The 23374-nt window shown below is 42.6% G+C and overlaps 1 protein-coding gene across 4 annotated transcripts in view; it reads left to right on the top strand.

Moving 5' to 3' along the window:
• Positions 1–15853, top strand: part of Gtf2h1 (general transcription factor IIH subunit 1) — a 28138-nt gene extending 12285 nt beyond the window's left edge. For all 4 annotated transcript variants that reach the window (XM_052162267.1, XM_052162282.1, XM_052162258.1 and 1 more), the window contains 11 exons: positions 521–614; positions 1829–1978; positions 2092–2171; positions 5854–5981; positions 6080–6167; positions 7412–7500; positions 8697–8814; positions 9489–9579; positions 9988–10103; positions 12569–12661; positions 14880–15853. In XM_052162267.1, coding sequence (XP_052018227.1) covers positions 521–614; positions 1829–1978; positions 2092–2171; positions 5854–5981; positions 6080–6167; positions 7412–7500; positions 8697–8814; positions 9489–9579; positions 9988–10103; positions 12569–12661; positions 14880–14966 — 1134 coding nt within the window. In that variant the 3' untranslated portion in view covers positions 14967–15853. The remainder of the gene's footprint in view (positions 1–520; positions 615–1828; positions 1979–2091; positions 2172–5853; positions 5982–6079; positions 6168–7411; positions 7501–8696; positions 8815–9488; positions 9580–9987; positions 10104–12568; positions 12662–14879) is intronic.
• Positions 15854–23374: the final 7521 nt, after the last annotated feature.

Raw genomic sequence — 23374 nt, 5'->3', positions numbered from 1 at the left:
AAACAGAGCAAGAGGATCTTTAGTTCAAGGTCATCCTACATAAAATTCCAGCCTAACCTAGCTGTGTAGAATCTCTGTCTCAACAGACTAACTGAAAACTATGAGTAGCAGTTACATGAATTCAGTACATTTCTGGGTGATTAATAAATACAAGTCAAATTCATAAAGCCTTACCTCAGGAAGTTAACTAATAATATCCATTTAACTACTAGCCAAGGCTCACAGAGGTTTTGGCAGTGGTATGAGTTCTGTTTTAAAGCTGGTCGATTCTGATGTTGGCCACTCGTGAACATGTCTATTTGGTCATTTCAGACTTTCAAAGATGCAGACTTACAAGTCTCCTGGACTAGGATAAACAAGACCAAGTTTCTTTATGCCCTGTCTCTGAATTTGGTTAGTGTGCTATCTCTGCAGTTTGCTCAGAAAGTCTGTTTCATCTCTCTATTATCCACCGGGAACTTAGACATACTCTCAGGTAGCTAACATATATGTTAGTACATGTTTGTGATCTTTGTTTTAGGCTGATGTCCGGCCCCAAACAGATGGCTGTAATGGTCTGAGATATAATTTAACTTCTGATATCATTGAATCTATATTTAGGACCTATCCAGCAGGTAAGAAAAGTCAATTACTAATTTTTAACTTAAGAGATTAAAGGGATTGTTTAGGTGAGTTTTATTTACTATCAATGAAGAGTTTCTTTTTGTTCTGATTAAATACAATAGAATATATAAAAATACTTTTCCTAGTTCCTGATATGTGTTCAGTAAATGCTTTATAGTTATTAGTTCATTTCATTAGGAAATGAAATTTTTTTATAGGAAACGTATGGGAAAAATTTACTCATTCATCAACAATTTGAATAGGAGGCCAGGTTGGGAATGGTAGTGTTCGTCTGTAACCCTTGTATTTGGGAGGCAGAGCAGGAAGATCTTGTGCATGTGTCCATCACATGTATGTGATGTCATTCTAATGAAATAACTTCTACAAACTTCAGTAACTCATTTTGCTATTATGAATCATATTGTATCTGATATGCAGGATATCAGACATGAGCCTCTCCCAAGGGGGTTGTAACCCACAGTTTGAGAACTGTTCTAGAATATCAGCATAGTGTATAGTGTTTGCTATTCTAAGCCTCTTTCCATATACATTTAATCACCATAAATGTTTTGAGAAGTTGGTACTATTAATATTTTTTTTTAATAAGGAGCAGAGGTACAAAGAAAATAATCTGCTTCAGGGTCACCTAAACAGTAAATGTCAGACCTAATGTTTCTGAACACTGATCACTAACCAGAAGCTTCTGGAGAACAGAGCTGTAGTGTTATAGGTATTAAAAGTTTTATTCTCCTACCAACTAACACTGCCTTGTATTAGTAAGGTTTGATTTCCAGGTTTGCAGTTTAAAAAAAAAAAATCTTTGCAGTATGTACTGATGTCCATAGTTTGTGAGGAGTCATGAGTGGTACCTCACCTAAATCTGTTATATTTTATTTCATATTTTTAATTCTATAGTGCATAAGGTGGGCTGTCAGGAGGGCCTTTAGTTTTTATCCAATTACTAAGAACCTAGAGGATTCTTAAGAAATAGGAACTCAGCCGGGCAGTGGCACATGCCTTTGATCCCAGCACCTGGGAGGCAGAGGCAGCTGGATTTCTGAGTTGGAGGCCAGCCTGGTCTACAGAATGAGGTCCAGGACAGCCAGGGCTATGCAGAGAAACCCTGTCTCAGAAAGAAAGAGAGAGAGAGAGGGGGGGGGGAGGGAAAGGAAAGGAAAGGAATTCAATATCTAAGGTATCTTTTGTGGACTTTTCCCTCCCACAGTAAAAATGAAATATGCAGAAACTGTACCACACAACATGACAGAAAAGGAGTTCTGGACACGCTTTTTCCAGTCCCATTATTTTCATAGGGACCGACTAAATACAGGATCAAAGGACCTCTTTGCAGAATGTGCCAAAATAGATGAGAAGGGTAAGTGGTGCCCTGACACCTTGCCATTCTTGACTGTTGGAGCTATTTATAAGTTTTTAAAATATATGTTAGAAAGATGAGCTTTGAACCTGTGTTTTCATTGATTTTTCTAGGATTAAAAACAATGGTTTCATTAGGAGTAAAAAACCCAATGCTAGATTTGACAGCGTTGGAAGATAAGCCATTAGATGAGGTAAGAATGAATAAAGGAACATAATGACAAAATGATCTTTTCCTGGTTTTCAGTGTTATTTATGTATATGCCCTAAATTAGATGTTCCACTTGTAATATCCGAAAACAAGCAGAATACTGTTAGGTTCTCAGAAGTGCTTTTTAGTATGCAATAGGCCCTGGGTTTGAGTCCTATTTTGGTTCTGCTGTTTGCCAGTAGAGTTGTCTTAGGATACCAATAAGTTGGCTGAGTGGAAAGTGCTTGCTTCACAAGTCTGAGCACCTGTGTTTGAGCCCCAGAACCCATAGTGAACCAAGTCCCAAAAGTTGTCTTGTGGCTTCCACATGAGCACCCGTGCTCACACATACCCACTAAAATAAATAAGTTTTGTTTTGTTTTTTTGTTTGTTTTTGTTTTTTTGGATTTGGTTTTTTCGAGACAGGGTTTCTCTGTATAGCCCTGGCTGTCCTGGAACTCACTCTGTAGACCAGGCTGGCCTTGAACTCAGAAATCTGCCTGCCTCTGCCTCCTAGAGTGCTGGGATTACAGGCATGCGCCACCACTGCCCAGCTAAAATAAATAAGTTAATATTGCCTTAGGGACTGACTTCTCTGAGAATTGCTTAATGGTGTTTTGTTTGGGGTATAGAATAGAGTTTATTCAGGGCAGAGGATGAGAGTTAATGATGTAGTGGAGGCAGAGAGAGAGGAGAGGTGGAGGAGTGGAGGCTGGCCATGACCACGTGGAGAGGGGGGAAGGGAGAAGAGCCCAAGAGGGGCAGAGGGGTCAGAGTGCCAAGAGGCGAGAGCGATGAGAGAGCACTTAATGCTTTTAAGAGATAATTTTTAAGCTTTCCCATGAACACGAACTGGAGTCAACCTCTTTCTAGTAAAATTTTATTCTAAAGAAATGTGAATGAATATTAGTAAAGAAGCATATATTTGTTGATAGTTTATCTGCCAGCCTTTACTTGTTTTAATCCCTCCAGGTCATGATTCCAGACCTCCAACTCGTTACTTTATACTAATTACGTAATGATTATCCCATGTAGCGCTCATCTAACTCCCAAGGTCCGAAATCATTTACCAACTATGTGATTGGTATTTACTACTTAGATATTTTCTCTTATTTTAATATGAAGTTTTCTTTTTAGTTTGTCTGCCTGTTTATGTGAATGTGTGCCATGTGTATCAGGTGCCCATGATCCCCTGGAGGTGAACATATAGACAGTTAGGAGGTGCCACATGGGTGCTGGGACAGAGCCTGCACCCTTTGCGAGGGCGCTTACTGCTGAGCACTCTCTCCAGTGCCTCTGCTTAGATATTTCACATGCAGAAGGAAACTGACCTTTGATGGCCCTCATAAACCTGTTTGTGGCTCTTCCATATTTTATTTTAAAAACATTTAACATTTGCTTGTGTAGTGACCTTGAGCCACTTCCTCTCCAGTGATGTCAATCATGTTCCCTCATAGCTCCTTTATTTCCTAACCCTAATGAACTGGCTTACAAGAAAAGGCAGCCTCGTGGTACCTGCACTTTGCTGTGAGCGGATTGATTGTTACTTGTCAAATAGACATCTTTTTTTTCCCCTCTGGGGTAAAATTGTGAAGCAAACAGAGGATGGTATGGATTTCTGCTGCGTTATCTATAGTTAGACCTTAAAAATTGAATGTCTGCCTAGACTAACAATCAGAAAATATAATAAAACCAATTGAGTCTCGGTATTTTTGTTTGTTCATTGTGTGTGTGTGTGTGTGTGTGTGTGTGTGTGTGTGTGTGTGTGTGTGTGTGTGTGTGTTCAGAGGCAGGGCCACCATCGGTTAGTGATTCTCGGTTTCTTTTTTTATTTTTTTATTTTTTTATTTTTTTGATTTTTCGAGACAGGGTTTCTCTGTATAGCCCTGGCTGTCCTGGAACTCACTCTGTAGACCAGGCTGGCCTCGAACTCAGAAATCCGCCTGCATCTACCTCCCAGGTGCTGGGATTAAAGGCATACGCCACCACTGCCTGGCTATTTTCTATTTCTTTAGACAGCTGTGTACATGGATATAATGAATTTTATTACATTTACCCCGACACCCTGATGTCCCCTCTCTCCTTCCCAAAAAGAAGACCAAACTCTCCTATTGTTTGTGTGTGTGGAACCCACTGAGTTCTGTTAAGTGGGTAGGAGTTTATATACTGGAACATGGCCAGCTTACCAGTGACATGAAAAAAGTGTTATTCCTTTCCCCGGGGTCAGTTCACTGTCTGTAATCATGGGCTCTTCCCTCTTCTGTGTTGAAATATTGGTGCCCAGTCTCTTGTGGGCATTGAGCAATAACTGAGGAGACTGCAACAGTGGCCTCGTATCCAGACAGTGTCTGCAGCAGGCCTCTCCAGCCCCCGACTCTTCCATTCCCTTCTGGTCCATTCCTCTACCCTGTTCCTTGAGCCTTAGACCTGTGAAGAAAATGTCCTCCTCAGGGCCAAGCTCTCCACTGTCCCTTACCTTCAGACTTTATGATTGCTGTTCTCTACATTAAGAAGCCATACTATGTACATATACCAGTAGTTAATGAAGAGAGAGATCAAGAGTTTGAAGGAGTGCAAGAAGGGGTATGGGAGGTTTTGGAAGATAGAAGGCGAAGATTGTTTATATTGTAATCTTTTTTTTTTTTAATTTGGGTTTTTTGTTTTGTTTTTTTCCCTCCCAAGACAGGGGTTTCTCTGTAGACTTGACCTCAAACTTAGAGATCTGCCTACCTGGGCTAGAGAGATAGCTTAGTGATTAAGAGCACTGACTGCTCTTCCAGAGTTCCTGAGTTCAATTCCTAGCAACCACATAGTGGCTCAACAACCATCTGTAATGAGATCAGATGCCCTCCTTTGGTGTGTCTGAAGACAGCTACAGTGTACTCACATACATTAAATTAATTAATTATTAAAATAAAAGATCAACCTGCCTCTGCCTCTTGAGTGCTGGGGAATAAAGAAGTGTTCCATCAAATCTTTTTAATTTAAATGGATTTTTTTTTTAAAGATTCTGGTGTATCTGAAGACAGTACAGTGTACTCACATACATAAAAGTAAATCTTAAAGTGTTTAAAGTATGTGAGTACACTGGAGCTGTTTCAGACACAACAGAGGAGGGCTTCAGATCCCATTACAGATAATTGTGAGCCACCATGTGGTTGCTGGGAATTGACTCAGGACCTCTGAAAGAGCAGTCAGTGCTCTTAACCACTGAGCCATCTCTCCAGCCCCTATTAAAAAATATACTTTTTTATGAAATTCTGTGATGACAGCTGTCAGTACCAATATATGAGTGTGAACATGAGATACTCAGAAAACAGTTTAACCATATGTCCATTTAACAGAATGATGGTATTGGGTTTCCTGCTTTGGACCTGTGATCACTCTAGCCACCAGCTCTTAATCAGGCTAGCTGTACTAAGCATGGGTATTTCCTGTAGATAAGTCGTGGAATCCAATCAGAAAGCAGTTAGTTACCCTCATAATACTGATGTCTATTATACCAATGGGCACATCCTGCCAGGCTGTTACATGAGACCAGATCACATTGGGTAGTCTGTACAGAATGGCCAAAAGCCCTAGGAGTCCACCTATTCCATTTCCCAGTACTGGAATGGCATGGATGTGTTCCATATCTAGGTATCCACTCTTATATTTGATTTTGTTTACTGAATTGTTTCTCACAGGGCTATGGCATTTCCTCTGTGCCATCTACTTCCAATTCCAAATCCATAAAGGAGAATAGTAATGCTGCCATCATCAAAAGGTTTAACCACCACAGTGCCATGGTCCTGGCTGCTGGTCTCAGAAAACAGTTAAGTACACATGTAGAAACTGTCACTGACCTTTTCAGGATAACCAAGTAAAATTCAGCAGTTTTAACATGAGCTTATTTTTCCATTTCTTTTTCAGACAATCACAAAATGGACAGAACAGTGAACCCAGCAGTGTGGATGGAAATTCTGGCGATACAGACTGCTTTCAGCCAGCAGTCAAAAGGGTATGGGCATAAGAGCTGGGCCATTTGGGGACTATGTATCTCTGGATATAAGGATCTAAATTCTTTGTTTGTTTCCTGAGGTTGGTTTTGGTTTTTTAGCAGATGGCAGACCTATTACCCTCATTGTAGAAAAAAACTCAACATAGACTTAAGTGTATGTGTGTGTGTGTGTGTGTGAGAGAGAGAGAGAGAGAGAGAGAGAGAGAGAGAGAGAGAGAGAGAGAGAGAGAGAGAGAGAGATTAAGCTTTCTGGGGCAAGTGTTTAACGAAGACAGAAAGTCTTTATGGGGTTTTTGTTTGTTTTGTTTACATAGTAAGTTAATTAGCCCTCCCATTAAAGTAGCTGCTTGCTCATTACTTCATTACTTTTAAGTTTCTTCTCCCCATTTATAGAAAGGATACTTACTTAGACGCCTGTCAAGCAGTTCATATGAACAGTTTAAAGGTTTATACTCTTCCATTTAAGGAAAGGAGGGGGTGGTGTGCAAAGATTTATATTAGATACTAATACAGGACTGCAGTTATGACAGCAGCAAAAAGTTGATGTCTATGACATATCCGTGTAGATGAGCCCTGTTTGGCTGTTGCTACTTTGTTAAAATTAATGGGATGTAGCTTAGTGGTAAATAGCTTACTGAAGATTCACAGGGTGCTGGCTTCAGTTCCCCAGCACCAAACAATAAAATTATAAAAATCAATAAGGACATAGAAATGATCCTCCTCTTAAAATTACTTATTTTTGTAATAGCTTTATCAGACTTAAAACATATGTCAACGTACAGTATTTTCAGCTTGTTATAACAGGATATGTATGGCCCAATTCAAAATACAGAATGTCTACATTGCTTCAAAAAGAGCTCACAGCATCAGATATGGTAGTGTATACCCATAATCCTAGCCTTTAGCAGACAGAAGGATCAAAAGTCTATGTCTCATAGTCTACATATCACTCGTACATTTAAAAAAAGAAGCCCAAGTATGGTGGTCCATGCCTTTTATTGTAGCACTCACAAAGCTGAGGCAGGTGGATCTCTAAATTCAAAACCCCCCTGGTCTACACAGAGAAACTTTGTCTCCAAAAAATTTTTTTATATATAATAACTGGTATGACCAAAATGTTGGAAGCAGGACTGCCTGTTGGTCATTGGGGAGAACACTGGGTTAGCCACAGTGGGAGGGCTTTAGTTTTCATGCTCTGAAATCTCAGTCAGTTTCTAACAAAAATACCATGTCATTAATTGCAGGCAAAGTTGCAAGAGTCCATTGAATATGAAGACTTGGGAAACAACAATTCTGTGAAAACGATTGCGCTGAATCTCAAGAAGTCAGACAGGTCAGTTTGGCTGACGGAAGTGAAACACTTACACAGCAATCAGTGCAGAGTGTACTCTGCAAGTCTGAAGTCAGTTTGTTGCCATAAAAGTGCAGTATACAAATTCCTTCAAAAATTTGCTTTACAAACTTAATATAATTGTATGCACCCATGTCTTAAGTAGGTGAAGCAGTAGTTCAAGGATATCCTCCACTGTACAGCAAATTGAAGGCTAGCCTGAGTTAATAAGACTCATTCAGAACTTGAATTCCAGGAGTTCCAACTTCATCCCGACACCAGGCATACATGTGGTACTGATTTTTTATATATATATATATATATATATATGTATGTATGTATGTGTGACACACACACACATACATATATATACAGGCGAAACATTAATAAAATAAATTTTTTTTTCAACTTTATACATACTTGGAATGCTTCCTAAATGATGAAGATCAAGAAAACTGATTTTTATTACACAGTTTATGTGCATGTATCACAGCAAATGTGAAAGTCAGGGTCAGCTTAGGACCCTCCTTCCACTTGGGACCCAACTCAGGTCACCACGTTTAACAGCAGGTCCTTTACCCACTGAGCCATCTCACAGGCTCAAATTTTGAATTTTCATGCTATTTTTTCTTATTGCCTTTTAAAGAAATTAAATTACAGGGGCTAGAGAGATGGCTCAGTGGCAAAGAACTCATGTTGCTCTGGCAGAGGACCCTAGTTTGATTTCAAACACCCAAAGTGGCTCATAACACCTAGATGCCAGCTCCAGGGATCCAGTATTTGGGCTCTACGAGGACCTGTACCCTCATGCACATACCTGCCCACCACCACACTGTATAGAACTAACAGTAATGAAAATAAAACTGTGGGCCTGGAGATACAGCTCAACGGTTAAGAGCACTGACTGTTCTTCCAGGGGACCTGGGTTCAATTCCAGGTGTCCACATGGTGACTCATAACCATCTGTAATGGGATCCGATGCCCTGTTCTGGTGTGTCTGAAGACAGTGTACTCATATACATTAAATAAATAAGTAGTTCTTTTCAAAAATAAAACTCAAACAGGAAACTAAATAGCTTTAAATTTCTTTAAGTATAGTGTCATTTTTTGCTGTAAGGGCATGTTTTGTTGATGCTAAAATATTTGAAAAACAGATATGGAACCTTGATATAATTGGTTACTTCTGTGCTAATCTCCAGGTATTATCATGGTCCTACTCCAATTCAGTCACTACAGTATGCAACAAGTCAGGACATTATTAATTCTTTTCAAAGTATTAGACAAGAAATGGAAGCTTATACACCCAAGTTAACTCAGGTAGGTGACTTCTACTGTTTTAAGGCCAGAATTCTTGTAGCTACTAACTCAGGTTGTAAGCATAGCCAGTTGAACTGTATAGCTGAACAATTGTTGCTTTTTATGCTGGGTTTTGTGAGGCCATTGTTAGGAAATTTTATAGTGGACTAGGAGCTGTATGTAAGTAGTTTTGTCTGTGTAAAACTCAGACCCATAGACCAGAAAACTGAGAGCCAGAGCAGTTGCAGACCTCCAAGCTTTGGACAGCTCGGTTCCCAGGGGCTGAGCTCAGGTTGTCAACTTGGCAGCAAGTTGGAGGACCCATTTAATAATGTTAGACCATAACTAACCAAAACCTCAGAAATCAGAATTGTAGGAGGCAGAGAGGTTAAGTGGTTCAGAAACTAAGAATGTGTGCTGTTCTTGCCAAAAGATTCACATCTGGCTCCCAGAACCACAGTGGATAGCTTACAGCCACTTGTAATTTAGCTCCAAGGAATCTGATTTTTTTTTTTTTAAGGTTCTGTTATGGGGTCTGCTATATTCCTGGCAGATGGGTTTTCTACACAATTTCTAGCCTCAAGAAATGTTATTCATTCTGGTTGCTGTGCATAATGTATTTGCATGGGTATAAAACAACTATTGAAGCAGATGCTAGAAGAGAGGTAAATCAGTTTCTGACTCATCTCTTGCAGGTTCTCTCAAGCAGTGCTGCTAGTAGCACCATCACAGCCCTGTCACCTGGAGGAGCACTTATGCAGGGAGGGACACAGCAAGCCGTAAACCGTACGTAGTGGGCCACCTTCTCCCTTTTCCTCTTTGCTTCAGTTAGTGCTAAAGAAATGCTAAGGCTGTGCTGCCTTGTCTTTTTTGAGTTATTAAATTTCTTTATTGGGGTTGAGAAATTGTCGGAGGGCGTGGCACATGAGGCCAGAAAGCAGCTTACAAGAGTTAGTTCTCTCCTATATGTAGGTTCCTGAACGCAGGTCGCCAGGCTTGGCAGTAAGTGTCTTCATCCACTGAGACACCTCACCAGCACTGTATTGATTTTTCTTTAACGGGTTGGGATATTTTGCTGAAAGTTTGACCTCCTTCAAGCTGTGCATGCACTGCACTGCCGAACAGCTCTTACAGTGGTCAGTTTTAGGACTGGAAATAGCTCTTGCCCTAGGGCTCTCGTCTTCTTTTTTGCAGAGATGGTGCCAAACGATATTCAGTCTGAATTGAAACACTTGTATGTGGCTGTTGGGGAACTTCTGCGGCATTTCTGGTCTTGCTTTCCTGTTAATACACCATTCCTAGAAGAAAAGGTTAGAACTGATTCTAAATACAACCAACTACTATGGTAATGACTGAGAGGTAAACATACATTACCATGTGCCAACTTAGTATGACTGTTAGGCATTCATACATCGTTTAAGCTTCCCTGTGTCTTTATGGAGAAGGTATTGATCATAATTTCCATTTTAAAGATTAGGAAATTGAGCCATGGCAGTCATATAACTCTTAGCATACATTTTAGCCACTCTACCATAAACAATTAACACTCTATACCATACACACTCTAGACCATAAACAACTAGGAAACAGACTCAGCTTGCTCTCTTGTTTTTGATACATTTGTTATTGATTAAAATCACAAATAAAAATAAAAAACAAAGCCGGGCGGTGGTGGGGCGGTGGTGGCGCACGCTAATCCCAGCACTTTGGGAGGCAGAGGCAGGCAGATTTCTGAGTTCGAGGCCAGCCTGGTCTACAGAGTGAGTTCCAGGACAGCCAGGGCTATACAGAGAAACCGTGTCTTAAAAAAACCAAATCCAAGAAACCAAAACAAAAATAAATAAATAAAATAAAATAAATCCAGTGCTGACATCAACAGCACTGTATTTTTTTTTTCTTCTTTTTGTAGTCCCAGGGTTAACCCCAGAGATAGAGACATGCTACACAAGAGCTTTACCATCAAATTGCATCCCAAGCTCTAGCATGAAATGTCTGAAATTTAAAATTCCTATTGCCTATTAAAGAGTAATTAACAAAAATATTTGTAGCATCAATAGCAATACTGGCTTCCCTATATAAATTGCTCTTTGAGCAAATGTTAAGGAAAAGACAGGACAGATGGTGAAGCTTGGTGGCAGAGCATGTGCTTAGTATGTTTAAAGTCCAAGACTCGCTCAGCAGCAAAAGAAGAAAGGAGAAAAGACTAAAAGCTTTGTAAAAACAACGGGCAGAAGGGAAACAAGCAGGCTGGAATCAAACAGAGCCGATTAAGTCTTGAGTTTCAAGATTTAAACATCAACTGGGAATGGTAATGCAAGCTTTTAATTCCAGAACTCTGAATTTGAAGATAGCCTGGTCTACATAGGAAGTTCAAGGAGTCCAGGATTATGTAGTGAGATCCTATCTTAAAAAAACAAAGAAACAAAAAATGGCCTGGAGAGATGGCTCAGCAGTTAAGAGCACTAGCTGCTCTTCCAGAGGTCCTGAGTTCAATTCCACATGGTGGCTCACAACCGTCTGTAATAGGATCTGATGCCCTCTTCTGGTGTGTCTAAAGACAGCTTCAGTGTACTCACATATATAAATTTTTTTTTTAAGCTTCTGAAAAAAATCTGAATTACATATTGAAACTAAATAAAAACAAACCAAAAAAAGACTGAACATGCATATAGCCCTTGTGTAGTATGTATGAAGGTATAATGCCACAATTTGATTCCCTGTACCACCAAAGTGGGTGGGGAAGAAAGAGGAACTTTGTTACCTCAGTTGCAGTGCAAACCATGTGTAAGATTCTGGGTTTCAGATTCAATAAAATTGCAGTTAAAGAACATTTAACACTCAAAATGATCACTAATTCTGAATGGCTGAGAGGAACGTCTGTTTTCCATAATTATAAAAGTTCTTTGGCTTACTTAGAATTCATTTAAATTTTTGCCTTAAAGTGCCAGGTAATGGGGCCAAATACCTGTAATCCCACCACTTGGGAGGCAGATGTAGGTGGATCTATGAGTTGAAGGCCAGCCTGGTCTCCAGGGCAAGTACCAGGACAGCCAGGGCTACACAGGGAAAACTTGTATTGAAAAAAAAAATTGCCTTAAAGTTTGACCTGGAGAGATGGCTCAGTAGTTGAGAGCAGTTACTCTTGCAGTGGATCTGAGTTTGCTTCCCAGCACCCACATGGTGACTCATAATCGCTTATAACTCTAGTTCTAATAGATGCCTTCCTCAGAAGGCAACAGGCACACATAGCATACCTGCAGGCAAAACACTTACATGCATAAATAAAGACTTACATTAAGGAAATTTAAATGTGTATAAATACATATATTTTTAGTTAGAGAAATTGTTCTCATGCCACCATGTAAGACTAAAAATGTAGAAAAGGCTAAATACTTACCAGAAGAGAACTGGCTGAGAAAGCCTGGTTTGTCTAACATTGTGTGGCCATTTAAATGATGACTGAGACAAGTACTTACTGAGTAGAAGATGTTCCCATTAAATGAAGAGAATTGTTAAAAGAGTATGGCCTGCCTCTTTGCATATGTTTATGCTCACATAACTACAACAGTGGTTGAGATAATTAATAAAAGGTGTTCACATTAAAGTAGTATGAACTGATTCTTTGCAGAGGTTTATGCTCACATGACTAAATGTGTGGGACATAACTTACAAGTGTAAAGATTTGAGTGAAATACACACATTTTAGCAGAAGTCACCTCTTAGAAAACTTTCCTTTACAGTTTCTCTGTAATTCGTTGTTTCTCATCTTTTTTAGGTAGTGAAAATGAAGAGTAATTTGGAACGGTTCCAAGTTACAAAGCTCTGCCCATTCCAAGAAAAGATTCGGAGGCAGTATTTAAGCACAAACGTAAGCCCCAGTTGTGTGCCTCTTTCTGTTGAATGATGAAATTAACTTTGTTGTCACATATGCAAGTACATTGTTCTTTTCTTTGCTTACGGTGCTATTTTAATTTTAACATGCACTGCATTCAAAACGTATATAAAGTACCTGTACTTAAGCTAGACTGTAGCTGGCCTTTGCTGCTTTGTGGGTTATTTTTCCCACCCTTCTATCTCCCCCTCCCCCATCACTGGGGGGAGAAAGAGATAGAGGTCTGTGAATCTTTTTTTTTTCTTGAGCCTTGGCAGTTATATACCATATGAGAATTTCACCATCACACACACAGTCATGGAAAATATATCTGCAGTTGTTAAAACCATGCCTCTGCTAGAGCATGAGGCAAATCAGTTAGCTAAGGCAAAGCAGCCCAGTATTGCACACCTGGGATTAAAACAAAAAGGTAGTCCTGTAATATTTCTGGGTTTGTTTTTTTTTTGGTTTGGTTTGGTTTGGTTTGGTTTGGTTTGGTTTGGTTTGGTTTGGTTTGGTTTGGTTTGGTTTTTTAGAAACCAAAATTCCAGCCAGGCGGTGGTGGTGCACGCCTTTAATCCCAGCACTTGGGAGGCAGAGGCAGGCTGAGTTCGAGGCCAGCCTGGACTACAGAGTGAGTTCCAGGACAGCCAAGGCTATACAGAGAAACATGTCTCAGGAAAAAAAAAAAGAAAGAAAGAAACCAAAATTCGAGAATTCTCACCTCACTAGCCCCAGTTACATGGTGAGGTCTGTCTCAATAAAAAAAGCACTTGCCAGTTAGTGAAAAAGTTCTCTGTGCCCTATGCAGCTGCACACCAGCGCCTCCTGCCAGCATTTATGAAAATCATCCTACTGCTTTTCTATCTGTTGTATTTTATGTAGTGTGTTGAGGCAGAGTGGAGGTATGTATACACCACACTCAGAAGAAACTTGTAGGAGTCAGTTCTCTCTCCGAACCAAGTAGGATAAGTATGTAGTTACTAATTCGTAAAAACTGAGCAGTATTCACAAGCCTGGCAGTAACAGACAGGTAAAGTGTTAATGATAAGAAGCAGGGCTGTCTTCAGATGGTGCTTCACAGCAGTAAAGCCAGTGGTGGAGCGCGGTTGCTTTGCACAAGGTCTTTAGTATTGTTGCCAAGCAGAACTAGAACAAATGTTGAAGAGGTTTTTGTGAGAAATAGTATATGCAAGCGTAACATCTAGCTATAACTAAGATGGTAAGAAATGGGGTTTAGCAAAATCTTCACTTATGATTTTTCCCAGTGAGCCTCAAGTGTCTCTTACAGCAGGCCAAGGACACTAAGCAGGCTCTCAATTGTGTTTGCAGTGCTGTGTTGAGGCTGCACAGGCTATATGTAGCTGTATCATAGGATATGAGATACATCTCATTGGTATTATAAAGCCACTGCTACCATTTAAGCAGAAAGGAATTGCTACATTTTGCAGACAAAGTTAATGGCACACCCTCCTCCCCTGAAAAGGGGATTAGATGTGGATTGCTGAAGATTGAATGTGCATTTGACACCTTCTAGGCAAGGGCTCGGCTACTGTCTTGCATATGTTACTGGGGTGGGGGCATCCTTAAATCTCTCTTAGATCAAAATCACTGACCTGCTAAAGTATTTAGAACACCCCAAGTCTGTCCCCCTCCTCCTAGAATGATAAACTTAAAAGACTTTACTGTAACCACAAACACATTCCAAGGCTTTCTGACCTCATGAGTTAATTTGTCAATTCTAAGAAGGCAGAACTCTTCAAAGTAGTAAAAGCTTAGTGTTGAGTCGGGTATGACAGTGAGTGCCTCTGATCCTGGCACTCAGGCAGAGAGGCAGGGAGTTTGCTAAAAGCCAAACTGAGCACCTCACAGAGAAAAAGTGTTGCTGTTGCTGTCCTGGCCTTTAGCTGACCGGTATATAAATCGAGAAATCAACTTGATTTGGCTCTCATTGCACAAAAGCAGTGGGAACTTCGACATTCTGGAGCTGGTTGATGACCAGGCATAGCATCCCCACCCAGATACAGCAGCGGGCTGTCAGGTCCTGCACTGCACCTACCACCTATCCTGTGCATGCAGTGTGTGGTTGCACCTTTGCTTGAGGGTCTGTACACGCCTTGTTGACTGAGGGATGTGCTGGAAAGTGTGGGCAGAGCTTGGATGTGAAGCAGTGGCTTCCCCGACAACTCACTGCAGTGTCTCTCGTCTCTTTCAGCTGGTAAGTCACATAGAGGAGATGCTGCAGACGGCCTACAACAAGCTCCATTCGTGGCAATCCCGGCGCCTGATGAAGAAGACGTGAAGCGTTTCTGGTGCTCACAGGTTTTGTGGGTTGAAAAATAACTGACCTGCAGTGACTCTGGAAACCTGGCTGGGGACAAGCAGATGCTGACACCGGGGAAACATCTGCAGCACGCCGACTCCCAGAGCTGATGCTGTCGTACTTGCACATGAGAACTGAAAAAAGGAAGGGACAGGATTCACCTAACTCTGGGGAGGTAAACCAAGGCAGAACCAACATGAGCTAAGTTGCAAATATATATGTATGTGCACATGTATATGTGTTTAAAGACTGTTCACTGCAGTTACTCAGGAACTGCTTTTCATTCACGTTAAGCTGCTTTCAAAATTTAAGAAAAAAAATAATTAAAAGAAAAAATACTTAAAGGGTATATTGATAAAATCTAAGAGTTTTTCAGTTTTGTTTTCTGGGTAAAATTTTTCCCTAAGTTTGTGGCACAGGGTAGCCCTAAGAATCCCTCCTCAGACCCGCACTGGGATCCTCCAATGTTACTGAATTCTAGTTGTTCCTTACTTGAGCGTGTTAAAGAGAGAGCTTTCAATAAGGCAGAGGGAGGCTGTTCTCAGCCATCAGGAGACAGTTGTCAGAAGACACCACTAGTCCTGTGTTTCCTACGGAAATAAGGGCTGCACTGAAGCCTGTGTTCCGGGTCCCCAAGTAGAAGGCACATCTGCGGGAGTCGGGGGTCAGTGCAGGACATTGTCAGGTGACAGTGATGCTGCATGTATTTCTTGGGTGCAAATGTATATTGCTGAGAATTTTTTAAAGATGGCATGTGCTTTGAAAAGAAGAAATTGCATTTTTAAAAATTTAAAAATCTTACAAGTGAGAAATATAAGAATTGCTTATTTTCACCTGTTTCGAAGAAATAAAGAAAGTTTCTCATACCTGCCTCTCTCAGAGTCTTGACTGCTACTGCTCCTGTCTGGGTGAGTGGTTCACCGCAGCCACTGAAAAACCTCAAGTGTGACAGTAGCATTGGTAACACACACCTGCGCTGTTACGGAGTTCAGGCCCCATTCTATTCTGTTCTTGTGGTCAGCTCCTGCCTCTGCAAACAACTGTCGGTGCTTGGATTAAACCCTGCAAAAGCAAAACCTTCTCCAGGTGTTCTGCTTCTTTAACTGCACACGCACCATTGTGCTTTCTGATTCTGAGAAAGGGTAGCACACTCAGGTGCTGCCCGAGGACTGCCTCTTTTTAAAGTATATTTGCAAGCTCTATATTGTTTTTAATGGTCTCACTATGTAGTCCCAGCTGTTGTCTGTCTCTGTAATTCAGACTTGCCTGCTTCTGCCTCAAGAGATTAAAGGCCTAAGGCACTGCCACCACCACCATCAGCCGGTTCCACACTGATTTTTTTTTTCCCAAGACAAGGTTTCACTGTGTAACTCTGGCTATCGTCAATTAGGTTAGGCTGGCCTCAAACTCAGGAATCCACCTGCTTTTGTCTCCAGGGTGCTGGGACTAAAGTCCTGTGCCACCCCACCCAGCTTATCACACTGGTCATTATAATAGCATCCATACAGGAGACCGTGTCCCCCATAAACTCTAAACTGGTAAAGGAAGAGAAGCCATATTAGCACACCTTCACAGAGTGCTTCTCAAGTGGTACTAACATAGTGTACTAAGAGTAATTGCAGTAAAGCAAAAAAAAAAGTTTGAAATGATGTCTTTGGGATAGACAAAATGAGTGTTGTGTGAGAGAAACTGAAACAGCAATGGGTGTGGTGGCACACCTTTAATCAGGCAGAGGCACCTAGAGCTGTTGAGTCGACCAGCCTGGTCTACAGAGTGAGTTTCAGGATAGCCAGGGCCACATAATGAGACTCAGAGAAAGAGGAAATGAGGCTCAGCAAGGAGCTTGAGAAAAGACACGTTTAGGAAACGGGTAGACACCATTAGAATGTTTGCCACGCAGGATGCAATGTTTCCCTAATCACAGCACTCAAGGTGGGGGAGGTGAAACAGGAGGGTCGGGGCCCTGGGTCTGCCCGAGCCCCACAGTAAAACTCAACGTCCCAGCTAAGCCTTGGAGAGTAGAGCTTTATAGTGAAGTCATTCATTTCAGGGCGGAGCCCTTTCAAAGACTCCCAACTGCTGGGGAACAAAGTTTACTAAAATGGGAGCAGAGCCTGGAAAGGAGTATTGGGGTGAGGGCTGGTGCTTCTATTTGAAATGGTCTTTAATATAACTTAGGCTCATTTGGAACCCACTGTGGAGACCAGGAGGCCACAAACTTACAGTGTCCTTCCTCTCTGCCTCCTCAGTGCTGCAGTCGCAGACCTGAGCTGCCATACCTGGCTGGGAAGAGTGGCTCTAGTTCTGATTGTAAATGGCTTCGTACACCCAAGTGAGGAACTGGAGCCCTATAAGCAGAGTGGAAAGGCTCGCTCCAGGGGCTGGGGATGTGGATTGTTTGCACCCTCCTGTCATGCCAGAGACCCTAGATTCAATCCCACCATTGGCATAAAAAAAGACATCCTAGGCCTGGTGGCGCCCTAGAATATAAGCACTTGAGAGGATGGAGGCAGGAGAATTAGAAGTCCAAGGTCTTCTTAGCTACATAGCAGGTTCAAGGATTACTTTAGACACTTCCCTTCAAAAAACACCCTTATGTGGCCAGGCCTCATCGAGGGAGGGACGTCTTCTCCGCTACGTCTGTCTTATACATTAAGTAGTTCAGCTTTGGGATCCTTTGAACATGAACCTTAGGGCTGGAGGTATGGCTCAGCAGTTAAGAGTCCATAATGCTCTTCAGAGGACCTGAGTTCATTTCCCAGCACCCAAATCAGGTGACTCGGTTGGAGAGATGGCTCAGAGGGTTAAGAGCACTGACTGCTCTTCTGAAGGTCCTGAGTTCAAATCCCAGCAACCACAAGGTGGTTCACAATCATCTGTAATGAGATCTGATGCCCTCTTCTGGAGTGTCTGAAGACAGCTACAGTGCACTTACATATAATAAATAATTTAAAAAACAAATCAGGTGACTCACAGTACCTCTTGGCTCAGCTCCAGGGGAATCCTATACCTGTAGGCACTGCACATGCACAGACATACTAAAAATAATTTTTTTAGCCAGCACATGCCTTTAATCACAGCGGCACTTGGAAGACAGAAGCAGGCAGATCTCTGAGTTTGGGGCCAATCTGGTCTACAGTTTCTGTGTAGCCCTGGCAGTCATGGTAGACCAGACTGACCCAAAACTCAGAGATCTGCCTGCCTATGCCTCCCAAGTTGATTAAAGCATGCACTGCTTTTTTTTTTTTTTTTTTTTTTTTTTTTTTTTTTGAGAGATGGCTCAGCAGTTAAGAGCACTTGTTCTTGTAGAGGACACAGGTTCAGGTCCCAGCACCTGCATGGTAGTTCACTCATAACTCCAGTACCAGAAAATCTAACTCCCTCTGATCTGTGAGCACTGCATGTGGTGCACATATATAAATCAGACAACACAATGATAAAATTCTTAAAAAGTATAATTAAAAAAAAAAAAGATGGGGCTAGAGAGATGGCTCAGTGGTTAAGAGCACTGACTGCCTTTCCAGAGGTCCTAAGTTCAAATTCCAGCAACTACATGGTGGCTCACAACTATCTGTATTGGGATCCGATGCCCTCTTCTGGTGTGTCTGAAGACAGTTACAGTGTACTTATATATAATAAATAAATAAATCTTTAGGCCAGAGCAAGCAGATGTCCTGAGTTCAATTCCCAGCAATCACATGATGGCTCACAGCCATCTGTACAGCCACGGTGTACTCGTAGACATAAATAAATCTTTTTAAAAAAAGATGCAAGCTTAACCACTGAAAAGCCCAATATCACCCCAAGTTTCTGCATGGTAGTGGCAGTTAACAGGGCTGTCATAAACCAGACCAGTCCAGAACGTATCTGCCGCATCTCACTTCCTATTCAAAGCAGCCAGTGAAGCCGAGGATCCTGAAGATTGTTCCATAGATTAGCAGTGATTTGGAGTTAATGGCTCGGTGGCTGAAAGCGCTACTGCCCTGGCAGAGGACCCAAGTTTGTTTCCCAGAAGCCACATGGTAGCTCAGAACTGTTCATTCCCCTGGTTCCCGGGTCTCCTGTGGGCACCAACATGTATGTGGTGCACTCCATGCAGGCAAGACTCATACACATAAATAAATAGTAAGTCTCAACTGAGTTGGTTGACTCAGTGACAGTTGGAATTTACCAGTGGTTCGGCAAGCATGTCTTGCCTTCTGCAGAGAAGCTGATAGAGCTAACAGAGGCTCATAAGGTTAGTCTGAAACCATACTACGTGACTTTGTGATATTTTCTTCGTTCTCAAAAGGTTGCTGATTACCCGGGAAGTACCTTCCTGTGCTGCATACACTAGAGCCATCTTGGAAAGCCGCCAGTTTTAAACTTAGCGCCACTGTCTCTGGTGTCAGGTCTTGCCTGGGATTCCTCAGGGTTACCTCTGCCCTTTCCCAGTTTAGCTTGTTCAGGATTCAGCTGTTTGAGTTCTGGAGGCCAAGACAGTCTTAGTTATTTTCAGCCCTTAAACTGTCCAGAGCTGGGGCATTACCTTAACCTGATTAAGGCGTGATTAGCCTTGTGGGTAATCCACCTCCCTGTTTGGATGTGGATTAAAGTCACCAAAGAGACTGGGAACCTTGCCATCTAGTGGTTCTCAAACTTGATAGTCACAAAACTTGGTTTTAGTACAGTCTTTCACCTACTTGTGACAGACTGTCCCTTGCCAGGCAGGGTGTGGCACACCTGTAATTCTAGCACTAGGGAGGCAGAGGCAGAAGGAACACTGCAAGTTTCTAACTACCCTGATCTTTATAATGGGTGCTGGGCCATCCAGGGCTATATGGCAATATCTTGTCTTTAAAAATAGGAGCTCCTCCCACCCTCCCAAAGTAACACAGCATGAACTGCCTCTCCAGCCACCTGGCCACCACTCCTTTGGAATGGGTGAAGTTGGAAGTAAAAGTTGTATAAAATTTTACTTAACCTGTTATCAGGGGAATAAATGGTAAACTTGCAAACCTAAGTCTGGTGCACCAGTTACAGTAAGCATGAGCAAATCCAACAAGGCTCGCTCACCTACATGCTGGTGATAGAAATGACAAGAAATGGACTTGCCTTCTTCTCAGGCATCAATTCAGCCTCACTAGATGGCAGTAGACTTCAAAGGCCTTCAGTCCTAGGACACTACGCTCTGTTACTTAGTAAGTTTGGGGACCACCTAGGTTACGTGAAACTAAAAAAAGGCATAATTTTTATTTATTTTTATTTTTCATTTTTCCCCCCTGGCTGACTGTCCTGGAACTCACTCTGTAGACCAGGCCGGCAAACTCCCAGAGACCTACTTACTTCTGCCTCCTGAGTGCTAGGACTAAAGGCATGTACCACCACGCCCAGCCACGTGACTCATTTTTTAAGATGTGTGTCAGAGTGAAGTATGTGAAGTAGAAAAACTCTCTTTGCTTGCCCTGACCTAGGTCTCATGCTGGCTGTAACGCTCCACGCTTCCTTATAGACGTTCCCAGTATGTGAATTATTTTTTCTAACCAGAAACCTGAGGTTTTCAGACACAGAGACCTATGCCTATGGCCCCTTAGATAATGCTTAAAAGGAGGCTTGACCTGGAGGCGGAATCCAGTAGCAGCCCTACCTTTCCCAGCCAGATCCTTGTGAAGTTTGTACCTATCCATCGACATCCCATTTCCGGCACCTGTTCTCATTGGCACCCAGACTCAAACAAAAATCCTTGGACTTTTGTTTCTAACAACAGATTCTTACTGTTCTACATTGAAACCCAGAGAGCAGGAAGCAGAGAGACATGTGATCAGCGGGCCTCTGGGAGTAACTGAGTTAGCCTTGGCTGCAGACGAGTCACAGCAGGGCACAGACTCTGGACTCCCGCTTATGTGGATTCCAATCCCAACTACTGTAGCTCCCTGCCTTTGTGACCTTGAGCAGTTTACCCAGCCCGCCTACGCCTGTGTTTGTTCTACCAAAACCGTCTGATGGTCTCTAAGGGACAGGGCTGTGGCACTGTGAACTCAATGTTCACCCGAGGAACCTCATGGGAGAAAAGCCCGTCGTGACGCCTGGCCCTGGGGATGTGCCAGGGTAGAACGTGCCTTGGGCAGGACGCTTGCTTGCCTGCCTGACCCGAGGTCTTAATTCACTCCCCAGCGATGCTGAGGGAAGAAATGGGATGTTAGCAGGAGAGCCACCTGGACACGAGCCTGGGCCTGCCGGGCTTGTTTTCAAGACCATCACTGCAGGCTCCTGTGTCCTGAGACCTAAATATGGGGATTTCCTATGAAAACAGTAACATAGGCAAGAAAGAAAAGTGTCTTGCAGAACCAACAATTTTCCATTTCCCATGAACAGATAAAGAAAAATCTAACCTAAAAAGAATAGTTTAACATTCAGAGCTCAAACCGTACAGTCGAAGCACCTGACTTCAGGTCCCAATGCAGTGACGTAATCTAAGGGTGCTTTCATAGCCTCATCTGTAAAATGGGCACAACAGCATTATTCACAGATTTATTGGTAAGATTAGACAAGCTAATAACTATGAGGCCCTTCACTTAGTGTCTAGCCCCAGATGAGAGGCCGCTAGTGTCCTGTTTATTAGCTATTACTTCTCCAGGCTGCAGGTCAAAGTGTATTAGCTCCTCCTGGTGTGATGGTGACCTTGGCAGAGCTACCGTTTTTTTTTTTTTTTGTTTTTTGTTTTTTGCAAAATTCTATATGTTCATTATTTATTTATTTACTTATTTTGTTTTTTTGGATTTGGTTTTTTCGAGACAGGGTTTCTTTGGGTTTTTTTGTTTTGGTTTTGTTTTTTTGGATTTTTTTTTTTTTTTCGTGACAGGGTTTCTCTGTGTAGACCAGGCTGGCCTTGAACTCAGAAATCTGCCTTCCTCTGCCTCCCAAGTGCTGGGATTACAGGCGTGCACCACCACAGCCCGGCTACAAGTTCATAATTTAAAAGGTCAAAGGGCCCAAAGGCACATGTGAAAACATCGTGTCTGCTGAGCTCCCGCCCCGCCCTTATCACTCCTGCCTGCCAAGCGGCTGGTCTTTACTCCCTGTCCTCATCTCCGCTACCACGGCAGCTGGCCCCGAGCTGGCTCTGCTCTTAAACCCCACTTCCTTTCCCCTCCCGCCTCTCCAGTCACTTCACAGGCTTTCAATAATTAATAATGCGTACACTCTTCCTAGACAAAAGAGTAAAAGGGCCCTGACACCTTTAAACTGACTAATTTGAGGGGCTTCCTAAGGGAAATGCTGCGTACCCCAAACCTAAGCAACAGGAAAAAGTGTCACCAAGAGAGAAGATGCCAAGAAGAGTTAAGGGCACAGTCTGCCGTGCTCCCTCAGGGAGGACTCCCTCCCATTCTCCACACTCGCATGGGATGAGCTCCTGTGTGTTCTGTTTCCAGTCAGTCCCCACACTCCAGAGCGGTGTGAGGGAGCAGCCTCACAGCCGGCCAGGGTGCCTGCGCAACCCCTAGCTGCTCCTCCTTTCTGCTTGAATGAGATAGTTTTTCGGATTTTGGTTTTGGTTTTTCCAGAGTGAAAACAGATTTACTAAAGAACTGACATTTGGAGGGGCTCCAAGAACCTTTAATGAGGACAGGAAACTCAGTGACCAGGACCAGATATGGTGGGCTCAGATCTGCAATCTCTGCACTCAGGAGGCCGCGGCGGGACAATCAGGAGTTCAAGGCCAGCCCCAGCTATATGTCAACCTTGAGGGCCAGCCTCTGCCATGTCTCACACACACACACACACACACACAGAGAGAGAGAGAGAGAGAGAGAGAGAGAGAGAGAGAGAGAGAGAGAGAGATCAGGGCCCACAGAAGGGTAGAGCTTGGCTTAATAGGTAAACACTGCTCTTCCACCCAGGCCAGACCCTCCACTGCCAGTATTATGTGGGTTGGCCTCAGATTTTCATCTAGGGACTAGAAACTGAGTGCCAGCTTTCTGAGCAGGAGTCCCCTAGGGAAGGGGACTGCGTGTCTACAATCCCCGTGAGCCCAGTAGCCCTGCATTGAGAATATCAAAGCTCTGAGGGGCTCGGGTGGTAGAGAGCTTGCCTAACATGCAGGAAATCCCGGGTTTGTTCTGAGTACCACACAAACCAGGCATGCTGGTCCACAGCAGTAATCATCACACACTGGAGGGTCAGGAGTTCAAAGACATCCTCAGCTACAAAGCAAGTTTGAGACCGCCCTGGGGTTCATGGAGCCATTAAAAAAAAAAAAAAAGGAAAAATAGCAAACCCTCTCTCACTGACTAGCTTATACTTCTAAGCTCCTCACCAACCCAGTGTTTTCTAAAGAATGTAAGCACAATTCAGCATTAAGAATAGCAAGTGTGGGGCTGGAGAGATGGCTCAGCAGTTAAGAGCAC

The sequence above is a fragment of the Apodemus sylvaticus genome, chromosome 1 (genome assembly GCF_947179515.1).
Source record: "Apodemus sylvaticus chromosome 1, mApoSyl1.1, whole genome shotgun sequence".
NCBI lineage: Eukaryota > Metazoa > Chordata > Mammalia > Rodentia > Muridae > Apodemus > Apodemus sylvaticus.
Note: the sequence above shows the minus strand (reverse complement) of the source record. Positions and strands in the feature narration are given on the sequence as shown.